The sequence below is a fragment of the Dioscorea cayenensis genome, chromosome 14, assembly GCF_009730915.1.
Source record: "Dioscorea cayenensis subsp. rotundata cultivar TDr96_F1 chromosome 14, TDr96_F1_v2_PseudoChromosome.rev07_lg8_w22 25.fasta, whole genome shotgun sequence".
In the NCBI taxonomy this organism is placed as follows: Eukaryota; Viridiplantae; Streptophyta; class Magnoliopsida; order Dioscoreales; family Dioscoreaceae; genus Dioscorea; species Dioscorea cayenensis.
The window spans coordinates 20,216,297-20,229,210 of record NC_052484.1 but is presented as its reverse complement, the minus strand read 5'-3'; the positions used below and the strand labels follow the sequence as shown (position 1 = coordinate 20,229,210).

Below are 12,914 nucleotides of genomic sequence, written 5' to 3'. Positions count from 1 at the left end.
AGAACTAACACACTTCATCTATGTTCTAGATATATGGCTTTAAAATTCAGATACACTTAATTTTCAGAATGATTCAATTATGAAGAATGTAGAAGTTAAAGAAGATAATGCATGATATTACTTACAGTATGCTGTAGAAGACTCTTTTTTCACATTTCTGTTTTCCAAATGACAGTTGGGGAAAGGACAAAGTAAACCAATCTTCTTCACCAACTACCTTTGGCGCCAAAAGTAACAAACCCATTGGTCCTTTATTGCCAGCATTTCCTCCAGGACTGAACAATTGAAGATGACATGAAGACAATGAATGCTATGCTTTTCCAATGTCTTCCATATTATTCACCCATCCATTCATTTCCTAACACCATTTCATGGCACTTTGTGGGCCTTGAATCCTGCCTACCCTCCAAAAACCAATAACTTCTTCTCCTTTTACACCAACCATAGTTGTGGTCTTTCAAGCTCAGGCTATTCCAATGGCGGAGCGCAATCGTCGTGCTGCCTCTTTCGTGCTTCCTCGTTCTCTAAGCCCCACACCAGCTACAGTTACCATGGGGAGTAAATCAGACAGGCATTCCCGATCTCGCCGGATGTCATTGTCTCCATGGCGGTCCCGTCCGAAAACAACTGAAGACACCACTGATCACCACCATTTCCGGCGGGCTTCTTCTCCGGCTGAACCTGTTGTTACAGAGAAGAAAAGCTTATGGAGTTGGAAGGTGATGCGTGCTCTGTCGCGCATTGGAATGCGCCGAGTTTGCTGCCTTTTCTCCATAGAAGTCATCACCATCCAGAACCTCCCTGTATCTATGAATGGACTCAGGCTTGCCATTGCTGTCCGCAAGAAGGAGAGCAAGGATGGATGTGTGAGAACAATGCCAGTTCGGGTCCTACAGAGGTCCGTTGACTTTGAGGAAACCTTGTTTATCCGGTGCCACATCTACTGCACTGGTGGCATAGGCACAGGGAAGCCACTCAAGCTTGAGCCACGGCAGTTTGTCATCTCCGCGGAGGCCGTTGATGCACCTGAGCTTGATCTTGGAAAGAGTAATGTTGATTTGAGTGATTTGGTGAAGGAGTCCATTGAAAGGAGCTTGGAAGGTGATCCAGTCCGGCAGTGGGATGCTGTTCTGAAGTTGTCAGGGAAAGCAAAGGGAGCAGATTTAGTGCTGAAGTTGGGGTTTCAGATCATGGAGGATGGAGGGATTACCATTTACAGCAAGCCTGAGGAGACTAAACTTGTCGATAAAGGGAGTATTTCTTCTTCTTCTTCCTACTCATGGAGGCAATCCAAGTCATCTTTTAGCATAGCAAGCATACAAAGCATGAGACTGGAATCATCTCACACACCTTCCAGTGAGGTTCTAGAAATCGATATTGATGACTTCTACAGCACTCCATTTACTCAGAAATCTGAAACAGAGTTGAAGGTAGATGATTTGGACTGCCCTGAGTTTGAAGTGGTTGAGAAGGGAATCGAAATTCAGACAGCCGAACCGAAGAAGGCATTGACATTTTGCAAGAACGAGGCTGTTGAGATAATGATGACCAGAGAAGCAACTGAATCTGCATTGGATGTTCAGGAAGAGTTAGTGACAAAAGAGTTCCTTCAAAGGTTCAATTTAGACAGTAGTGAACAAAAAACAGAGAAAGCCAGTGATCTTGCTACTCCATTGAAATCAGATGCTGCAACAAATCAAGTTAAAGAAAGTGAATCAATGGTTTTTCTTTCAGAACTTGGACAGGGTTTGGGAAGTGTGATTCAAACACGAGATGGAGGCTACTTGGCTTCTTTAAATCCCTTTGGTGTGGAAGTATCAAGAAAAGAGGTACCTAAACTAGCCATTCAAATCTCAAGACCATTTATACTCTATGACCATGGACTCAAAAGTGGACTTGAGCTGTTCCGGAGAATGGCAGCCATGGGTTCGGAGAAGCTAATATCAGAATTACTCTCATTGGCCGCTTTGGATGAGCTGATGGGCAAAACTGCAGAGCAAATTGCATTTGAGGGCATTGCGTCGGCTATAATGAACGGGAGGAGCAAGGAGGGAGCAAGTTCTAGTGCAGCAAGATCAATTGCAATCACTAAAGAAATGGCAAAGGCGATGAATGAGGGAAAACGAGAAAGAATTTTGACAGGGGTTTGGAGTGTGGACACGAAACCCATCAAAATTGAGGATCTACTGACATTTTCATTGCAGAAGATTGAGACCATGGCAGTGGAAGCTCTAAAAATCCAGGCAGAGATGGCTGATGAAGAAGCTCCATTTGATGTTTCTCCACTAACAAGTGAAGAAAGTACACGGAATCCCCTAAGCCTTTTTGCTCCACTTGAGGAAGCAGAAAAGACCGGCAAGATAGTTACTAATGTTATGTTACTAGTAGTGGCTCAGCTGAGGGATCCAGTGAGGCAATATGAGGCAGTTGGGGCTCCTGTCACTGCAGTGGTGCAGGCAACACAAGTAGAAAGTAGAGAGGAAAATGAGGATGTGGGGTTTAAGGTCACCGGTTTGCATATTGGAGGGTTGACAATGTTATCAAGTGGACTGAAGGGTACTTGGGACAGTGAGAAACAGAGATTGACTGCTACACAATGGCTAAGCACTTACGGATTAGGAAAGGCAGGGAAGAAGCAGAACAAGCCAGCACAATTGAAAGGTGGACAAGATCTGCTATGGAGTGTATCATCACGAGTGATGGCAGATTTATGGCTCAAGCACATCCGGAACCCGGATGTGAAGATCGCCTACAAGTAGTTGGTCAGGTGATGCAATCTGCCATATGTGGCTGATCTGTGCATAAATAAGGGTGTTTCAAGCATTTCTTAGTGCATTCCTTGTCTTTTTGGCATTCAAATGAATTAATAAAGAGTTTGTTGTCTAATCATGTCCATGAAACTCCAAAAAGGAATAAAAAGTTTTTTAATGAACATACAAGCAACAACAAGCAACAATTAAAGGGATAAAACTGGTTTAGTTTATTGACAATTCTACAGTTCGTCATTAATCAGCAAAAGTTGTCACATGTAAACAAAATGTCTTAGTTGAGTAATATTATCAGAGAAATGATGCACGAGAACAGGTTTATCATTCGGGGGTAGATCATTACTTAACAACTTAGACCCACAGGAAGATAAAAAACAAAGGGTAATAAATCAAATTGAATCTATGAATGGTCATGCATCGCAACCAGTAGAATCGAGAAAAATACTATAAGTACACCAAACCCTTTTCAAAGTATTATTTTAGCAAAATACAGGTGTGACTTTTAATACCAGCCAATTAAAATAGAACCATAGATATACAAGAGCTAACAAATGGCTCTCTTTCATTGCAAGAGATTTATTTTAGGAAGGAAACAAGATGGGATAGATACTTCTTGTTAATGCGACAGGTATCTTTGTACTTCAGTTACAATGTGTAGCAAAATGAATGGAGTTTCACATTTTCCACAATTTTCTAAAGGAAAGTGATGGAATGGTGTCAACTTCATTTGATATTAGTAAAAGTAAAGAATTCATTGTGTAGCATCAGATTCTTACATACCCTTGTGCTGGGAATCAGCTCAATTTGATGTGGAAATCATATCAACGATCTCTTTTGCAGCTCCAATAATGTGTTCTTTGGATGGACGAACAGTGATTCATAGAGGAGTGTCTGCACTTGCCAGGCAAAGTAACCACAGATAGTCAACAAAAATAACTTACAAGAGATCTTATTTTACCAGTAATCTCCACAAGAGCAACACCCTTGTTTAAAATGATGAAACCGGTTGGCGTCCCTAACCACAAAATCCTTAGCAGTGACTTGTGATATTAGTTTTATTGCTACATGACAGTTGCTGCATATGCGAAGATTCTTCATAACATACACAGGCATCCATTCAGGCAAGTTCATCAGTCCAAAAGCTACTGCTAACATTTCACTATGGTGGCCTTTCTGAGATCCTAAAGTATCATTCCTTTTATATCCCACAACTTCAATCTTCTTGATGAGCTCATCCAGCAGTTGCTGAATTTCATTAATTTGTGGGTGTTTTGCATCATCAGCGGTGAATACATGAATCCTATCCTTAACCTCAATCCAGCTACAACCAGGGTTTTTTCTTATCCTTCTTTCTTTCATGAATCTCCTCACTTCTGCAGTATCCTCTAACTTACCTGAATCTGAGTATAATTTTGCTAGCTGTACATAGCTTCCAGAATCTTTCAAATCCAACTCCAATAGATGCTTGATAGAAATTTCTGCTAGTGTTGTATTGCCATGAATTTTGCAAGCTCCAAGTAAAGCCCCCCAAACCTCGGCACTGGGTTTAATAGGCATGTTGTCTATCATCTCCTTGGCCTGTTCTAAATAACCTGCACGCGCAAGAAGATCAACCATGCAAGCATAATGCTCCAATCCTGGAGATATCTTGTGGATTCTGGTCATGGAATCAAAATAGTGTTTGCCTTCTGCCACCAGACCTGCATGACTACAACCTGACAGAACAGCAACATAGCTTATAAAATCAGGATGAATGGCATTATACAACATACTCTCAAAGATTGCAATTGCTTCCTTTCCAAGACCATTCTGAGCGTATGCAGTAATCATGGCATTCCAAGAAACCAAATCTTTGTCGAGAATTGCATCAAAGACATGTCTTGCTTCAGAGATCCTTCCACATTTTGAGTGCATTGTGATGATCCCATTTGCCACTGAAATGTCAGAATTCAACCCTACCTTTATGGTATGAGCAATGACTTGGTTCCCGAGCCTCCAAATTGCAGAATTTGCACAAGCACTGAGCAGTGTTGCAAATGTCACCCAGTCAGGTCTTACAGTGCTTTCTCTTAACATCACAATGTACAATTTTAGGCCTTTCTCAAAGTGATCATGCTGTATATATGCAGCAAGCATTGCATTCCAAGTGACCACATTCCTTGTAACCATCGAATCAAAAAATTCACGCGCCTTGCTAACATCACCCATGTGAGCATATGCAGTAACCATGCTGGTCCATGATATTATGTCTTTAATGGGCATCAACTGAAAGACAGACTCAGCACAATTAACACTTCCACACTTTGCATACATGCTAAGAAGAGCATTGGACACAGGAATGGACCAACCATATCCAATCCTGATGGAAAGAGAATGTATTTGCATTCCAAGATACATATCTTTCTTAGAACAACAAGCAGCAAGGGCAGTTACAATACTGAACTGATCTAAAGGCACATGCATTTTCCTCATTTTATTAAATAACCTAAAGGTTTCCTCCACATATCCTGATTGAGCATAGCCTCCAATAAGAGCGGTCCAAGAAGCAGCATTACAGTCAGTTAAGGATTCAAATACTCTCTTTGCAGTTTCCAGGTGGCCAAATTTTGCATACATATCCACCAAAGCACTGCCAACAAAGACATCAGTGCTCAGTTGAGTCCTAATAATCCGAGCATGCAGATGCCTTCCCCATCCCACATCAGGAATACTTGTGCATGCACTAAGTACACTAGCATAAGTTGTAGAATCAGGGGGACAACCTTTGGCTTGCATCTCAATAATCATCAAAAGTGTTTCTTTTGGACGCCCATGTTTTGCCAACACCGATATCATAGTGTTCCATGAGACAACATCTCGTTCGGGCATTTCATTGAATAACTCAAGAGCACGAACTACACCATAGGATTTTGAGCAACCCAAGATCATGCTATTCCAACAGAAAACATTTGGGTTTGCCAACCGCTCAAACACTCGATCAGCTTCATCCGTTGCCCCGCATTTAATATACATGTCAAGAAGAGACGCCTCAATTTGCTGCTCTTTACCAAAATCAAATTTTTGAACAAAAGAATGCAACTGAAGTCCCAATTCTCTGCACTGAAGAACGCCACAAGCCTTCATCACAGACGCCAAAGTAAACGAATTTGGCTCACTATTAAGATCTCTAAGCATAGCAACAAAGACGTCAATACTTTCTCTATACTTCCCGCTCCAGAAGTAACCCGAGATGAGCGTGTTCCAAGAGGTAGAGTCTCTCTGAGGCATTTCATCGAACACTTCTCGTGCTTCACGAATACGTCCGAGTTTCGACAACCCAGTGATCATCATATTCCAAGATATCACATTTGGAGTTTGAATCCGTGCGAACACACAGGAAGCTTCTTCCATGGATCCAGCATTGAAGTACATATTGAGAAGGTTGTTCTGGAGAAAGCGGTTGGATTCCAAACCCAATACAAAGAGACGAGCATGGATTTTCCGGGACTGGAACACTGAATGAAGATTTCCAGGGGCTCTCATGGTGTTCCATAGGTGCTGGATGAGGTCCTCGTTGGAGAAATCGTGGAGAGAGAGGAAAGATGCTGCTCTTGATGGGGGTTTCCGAAGGCGCGGAGCCGGGATGACGAGAAGACGGCGACGCCATGCTCGCTTGATCATCCCACTCGAGAAGCTTGGTCTCTGTGTTGCTTTTTTTTTTTTACATAAATGCCCTTGCAACAGCGTTGAATCAATGAGATTGTATCATAAATTTATAATTTAATAAAATTAGATATATAATAAAATTGGAATTACAGATAAATTTTTTTCCCCTTTTATTTATAAAAAATGATGGTATCTAATTGAAATCCAAGGGCCACAGTTGAATTAGCTCAACTTGTCTGATTTAAGAATCATGTAAATCTTTGATTCTCGCATATCATATGATGTCAGTTATCCACATAAAAAATTAATTATAATAATAAAAAAATAAATGAACGTATAATAGTTTTTGATAGATCAGAACTATGGATTTATCTGGTTCTCAAATCAAATAAATTAAACTCCGATTGAACTCTCATAGTTGTATGGCTCTTTATTTTTTTTTTAGTGACAAGATTCTCACATCACGATTTTTGCTTTCTTTTGATATCACCTCCTTTAATGATAGCTTTTGGGAATTTTATGGTCTTATATCCACTTTTGTTACCAAACGTGATGGGATAAAAATGAAATTTTCTTAGTCAAGTCATCTTACAGTTTTTTAAACGATAGTCAAATGAGGTGTTTTATAAGCAAATCCTTATGGAAAGGAGTCTGCCTTCTCACACTTGAAGTCCACCTCCTTCAATAATAGTTTTTGAAAACTTCATGGTCATATGTGGAATATTTTATATGCTAATTTTTATGAAAAAGAGTTTGTTTTTTCAAACTTAAAGGCTTCCTTCCCTTGGCTAGCCATGGATAACAAAATTCTCACGATAAAAAATCAAAGTAGTCAGATCCGAATATAAAAAACCCGGTGTTAACTTGGTAAGTCAAGCGGTTCAACCGGAAACCAGTTGACCCGGCCAGGTCAACTGAGTCATAATATTAGAAATTTTTTTACAATATTTAATATTTTATTATTATTTTTTCATTAAAAACCACAAAATCATATATATATATATATATATTGTAAACATAACAACATAACAACAAAAACTAACATTTTAAAATAAAATCCATTAATATGTTATGGTAAATACTTTCTAGAAATTTATTTTATTCAATAAAATAAAATAATAAATGAGTGTAATTTTATTATAAAATATAAAAAATAAAATATTCTAATTAAATAAAAATTATAATAAAATTTAAAACCAAATAAAAACTCAATTGAAATCGGGTAAGTTATATAATTTATTGATAAAATGTATCATTAATATAAAAGGATAAGAATTAGTGAATTAAATTTCTTATCTATTCTAACAAATAAATAAATAAATAACACCGGGAGAAGTTCGATAATTATATATTAATATATTAAATTTGTAATTATTTTAAAAACATAAAAATAAATGACATAATTAGAAAACACTAGTCTATATAAGGTGATTTATCAATATAAATATCAAATTTGAGTAGTTTTTTATATTATAATTATGGTTTTAATATTATATTTGCTCATTATTAATTATTATAATATATTTTTTATGTTTTTTATTGACCCCGGTTCGACTCAGTTGAACCCATTGACCCCTGACCCCTAGGTTTAGTCGGGTCAATGCTAGGGCCAAGTCTGACAACGTTGTAGAAAACTTGTCAAAACATGGTTGCGATAGAATATCTACAACATGTGTTTTATGCCACGCAACTGCAGAATCTGTGGACCATTTGCTTCTGAAATGAACGTCCACTTTGAGAATCTAGGCACATTTTTCGGCGTTATTCAACATCACGAATACCTCGACTACCCTCAAGGAGGTTTGGACTTCCAGGGGATCTAGAAAGATTTTTAGAATTCATGGTTTGGGAAACCTCATTGTTTGAGCAATTTGCTGGACCATTTGGATTGAATTAAACAATTGCATTTTCTCTTGCATAGCACTTCCATTTCTTACATCTACATGTAAGATTCATTACATGTTTATTACGTGGATAAATGCAGTGCCAGCAAGGTCAAACTCAAGGAAGATATCCCAACGATTAAACCTTGTCTAATTAGGGATTTCTGCCACATAAGGTTCTAGATTATCACTAGATAAGTCAAACGATTATGTTATTTAACGTTCATACCTACCTCATTTGGTTTGTTGTTTTTTTCGTCCTTTTTTATTCCAACACCTGGGCAACTTGCTTTTCTTCTTTGGTTCTAGTTTGTAGTTCGTTGTTTGTTTTATTCTGTTTTAGTTCTATTTTGTCGTTCATTGTAGTATTTTTTGAAGTAAATTTTGTATCTTTTCCATTTTAATCAAATTTTAGTTTATCATTTTTCATAAAAAAAAAAGCTCAAATTCATAAAAAAAAACTTTTTCTCTATGTCGGGGTGATATTATATTTTTATATTTACTCTATTGTTTCTATAATTCATGACAAATTATCCTCCATATTTAACCATTATTTTAAGTTTGGATTTATAAATTTATATTTAACATATATGGAATGTGCTATATTAGAATTCATGGTATGGGAAACCTCATTGTTTAGGCAATTTGTTGGACCATCTGGATTGAATGAAACAATCACATCTCTTGTTGCATAGCATTGCATTTCTTCCATCTACACACAAAGCACATGTTTTTTGCGTGGATAAATGAAGTGGCAACAAGGTCAAACTCGAGGAAGCTATCCCAACGATTAAACCTCGTCTTACCAAGGGTTTCTGCCACATAAGGAAGCTATTCCAATGATTAAATCTCGTCAAACTAGGGGTTTCTGCCACATAAGGTTCTAGATTATCACTAGGCGAGTCAAGAGATTTTGTTCTCTGACATTCATACTTACCTCATTTGTTTTGTTAGTTTTATTTGTCTTCTTTTATTCCAACACTCGGGTTACTTGCTTTTTCTTCTTTGGTTTGAGTTTGTAGTTCGTTGTTTGTTTCGTTCTGGTTTAGTTTTATTTTGTTGTTCGTCGTAGTATTTTCTCATGTCAGTTATGTTTTTAAGTTTTTAATCAATCGTGGTTTATCCATTTTCATAAAGAAAAAAAAACTCAAATTCATAAAAAAAAAAAAAACTTTTTCTCGGTGATACTATATTTTTTATATTTACTCTATTGTTTCTATAATTCAGGATAAATTATCATCCATATTTAACCATTATTTTAAGTTTGGATTTATAAATTTATATTTAACATATATGGAATGTGCTATATTAGAATTCATGGTATATGAAACCTCATTGTTTGAGCAATTTGTTGGAGCATCTGAATAGAATGAAACAATCACAATTTCTTTGGCATAGCACTTCCATTTCTTCTATCTACATGCAAGATTCATTACATGCTTATTGTGTGGATAAATGCAAAATGGCAGCAAGGTCAAACTCGAGAAAGCTATCCCAGCGATTAAACCTCATCTAACTAGGGGTTTCTGTCACATAAGGTTCGAGATTATCACTAGGCAAGTCAAGCAAATCTGTTATCTGACGTTCATACTTACCTCATTTGTTTTGTTTTGTTTTGTTTTAAATCCAACTCCGCAGGGCTTGCTTGCTTTCTTTAGTTCTAGTTTGTCGTTCGTTGTTTGTTTTATTCCGTTTTAGTTTTATGTTGTTGTTCGTTGTAATATTTTCTGAAGTCAATTTTATATCTTTTCCATTTTAATCAAATTGTGGTTTATCCATTTTCATAAAAAAAAAAAAGTTAGAATTCATTTTAAAAAAACTTTTTCCTATTTCAGGTGTTATTATATTTTTGTATTTACTCTATTATTTTTATAATTTAGAACAAACTGTCTTCCATATTTAACACACACACACACACACACACACACACACACACTGACACACACACATATATATATATATATATATGAGGAATTGCTCATTTCCTCCTGCATCTTTATCACTTGAACAAAACACCCCTTGACTTTTAGACATCTCTATAACATCCCTCATTTTTGAATTAGTAATTTTTAAATCTAATAGATGGACAGCGGTGTGAAGTTTTTTATGAAGTTACCTTTATGCCCCTTTTTTTGTACAATAAAATTTTTAGTTTTCCAAAGCCCATAACTGTTAAATAGTTTTTAGTTTTGTCAAAAGGATATAAAGCTATGTTGAAAAGTGACAGGGACTAATAAATGAATTTCTCTAAAATTGTTTGTTTTCCAAAGCATATAATTATCAAACCATCAAATCATTTTGTTTTTCAAGATAAAAATCCTTGAAAAGAGCTCCTTCTTTTCTAGTTTTTGATAGATGTCTTTCGAGAAAAACAATTTTATTGGAGTTCTCATTTCCCGAACCGAAGAAAATTTTGGAGTGATAACCGTGTTTGTGTATTCTGTCACTGTGTTTGCACTTGGGTTTTGTCAAACTAAGAGAATCAATCTTTAAGAGAAAAGTATGAAACCAAAGGTCAAAAGTAAGAAGCAAGAGGCCTAATCAAAGAAAAGTAAAACAAATGCAACAATAGTTGTGAAACATTACGATCATGACCTCAAGCTTGAGAAGTATGAAGATTTAATAATACCCAAAGCCGGCACCACTTTTTTGCTAAAAAATTATGTAATGTTGGAAAATTTTGCCAATATGTAAAGATAACGACTATGTAATTGTTTGCCACATTTTGAGAGCATTACTTAAGTGACCAGAATTTGCTTGATCAATTGTGCACATATCACCTTGCATTATTGTGAGAATAGCTTTAAAAAAAACTAATGATAGGAAGGAAGTAAGCATCGTTATTATTTATTGCAAAATAGAGTATTATATAATATCGTTATCCCTTTATTATAGCACATAAATCATTAACAATACTTTATTAGTGGCCAATATTTTTCATTTATGTTTAGTTTATCACTTTTTACCTTAGTATTAGGTTTTATTGTTCACATTTTGCTATAAATATGTAATATTGTACAATATTGTTCAAAATCTTATGTAACAAATTATTATATATAGGTATGTTTATTATGACTTCTATCTATTTAATTTGTAAAGAAACTGTTTATTATTGTACTATACATGTTTAGTTTCTTACACAATATAGTTACTGCCATGTTTATCTGTTTAATGCTAGGAAAGAATATTTACATTCCATATTATGCATTTTGTGCTAATGTTTGCTATTTTTCACCAATTTTTTGAACTAAATCCAACAAACCAGTTTGAGATTGATCTCATTAGTTTAGCACAAAAGAATACATGATGGGCTATTATAGAGCCATCAAGATTCATGAAAATAAAATGAACCTGAAAAAGAAAAAGGAACCCACTAAGAATAATCCCAAGTGTCACAAACAATCTCTGATACTAATGAATTTTATCTCTTAGAAGAAGCAACTTGTAGGTTTTGCACAGTTGGATAGTATGCAACAGATGACCTTGCCTATCTTTTTTAACTCTTATATTGACAAGTAATTAGTGTATTACTTAATTTCAGATTAATTCATTTAATATGAGTGCTTTTTATTTTATGTAATTTGATTTCATTTATTATAGTGTGTAAACATTATAGTATGTAAACATTTAGGTAATTTTTAAAAACATCACTGCTTAATGTAACGACAGAGACATAAAAAGATGAAGTTTGAAAATGAGGGACTGAATAGTATATAATTTTGTTTGAAAGAGTTAAAGATAAGTTTGAAAAGTGACAAGCAGTAATAAATAGTTTTTTCCTATATATATATATATAAATATATAGAAGGCGCTATAATATTTGTGTGCATATATAATCTGGATTCCAAGATGTCAATCGATTGGCATGTCATTGTTGCTAGTATGTCAATGTCAAATTTATAAGTCAATTTTATGCATGACTGTTTTTATTTTTAAAATTACCTAAAATCAGCTTCAATTGTTTAGCAAAAGAAGAGCTTAAATTGATTTAATTAATGATTTGACAAAATAAATCTCTTTAACAAAAAAAAAAAGTCATTTTTATCTAAGAGTTATTTTTTATTTTTTTATTTTTACAAAAATAGCAAACTCCATCTCATTAAAAAAAATTAATGAACTGACAAGTATAATAATGAACCAGTTACAATGAGTTATCAAAAACTTAAATTAACTTAGTAAAATATTATATTAGAGGATGAAAATTTTTAAAAACTAAATTAAACAAATAAATTTTTTTTATAGTGCTTCCTAGAGTAACGTAGAGGTATACAATGCCTCCTTTATAATTTATTTAAACTGTATTACAAACAGTATATGTTACAATAAACAATATTATTGCAGTACTAACTATAATATTTTTATTCAGGGATTTGACACTGCATTTTGTCTATCACCAGATAGATAACAATGCCACCAGATCACATATGGTTTTTATTTTTTATTTATTTTTTAATAAATTTTTATCCAAGATGTTGGAAATTAAAATGTTTTCTATATTTTAAACTAATCAAATTTTGATGTGAAAGATGCATTCCCAAATTCAACACTTTTGTGATATTGTTTTATGAGAGATTGAGATTCCCAATGAGCAAAGCAGAGAATATATGATGAGAGTGCC

At 35.1% G+C, this 12,914-nt stretch overlaps 2 protein-coding genes across 2 annotated transcripts; one reads left to right on the top strand and one right to left on the bottom strand.

Moving 5' to 3' along the window:
- Positions 1-3: 3 nt before the first annotated feature.
- LOC120275508 (protein PLASTID MOVEMENT IMPAIRED 1-like) lies at positions 4-2,886 on the top strand. The gene has a single exon (XM_039282116.1). It carries the CDS (start codon positions 477-479, stop codon positions 2,757-2,759), a length of 2,283 nt encoding a protein of 760 aa, XP_039138050.1. The 5' UTR covers positions 4-476; the 3' UTR covers positions 2,760-2,886.
- Positions 1,471-6,459, bottom strand: LOC120275507 (pentatricopeptide repeat-containing protein At2g13600-like). The gene is made up of 2 exons (XM_039282115.1): positions 3,549-6,459; positions 1,471-1,566 (listed from the first exon to the last, which is right to left on the bottom strand). Exon 1 carries the CDS (start codon positions 6,426-6,428, stop codon positions 3,723-3,725), a length of 2,706 nt encoding a protein of 901 aa, XP_039138049.1. The 5' UTR covers positions 6,429-6,459; the 3' UTR covers positions 1,471-1,566; positions 3,549-3,722.
- Positions 6,460-12,914: the final 6,455 nt, after the last annotated feature.

Excerpts from the sequence above, each read along its gene's own strand:
- LOC120275507 (XM_039282115.1), bottom strand. The coding sequence starts at position 6,428 with ATGATCAAGCGAGCATGGCGTCGCCGTCTTCTCGTCATCCCGGCTCCG.
- LOC120275508 (XM_039282116.1), top strand. The coding sequence starts at position 477 with ATGGCGGAGCGCAATCGTCGTGCTGCCTCTTTCGTGCTTCCTCGTTCT.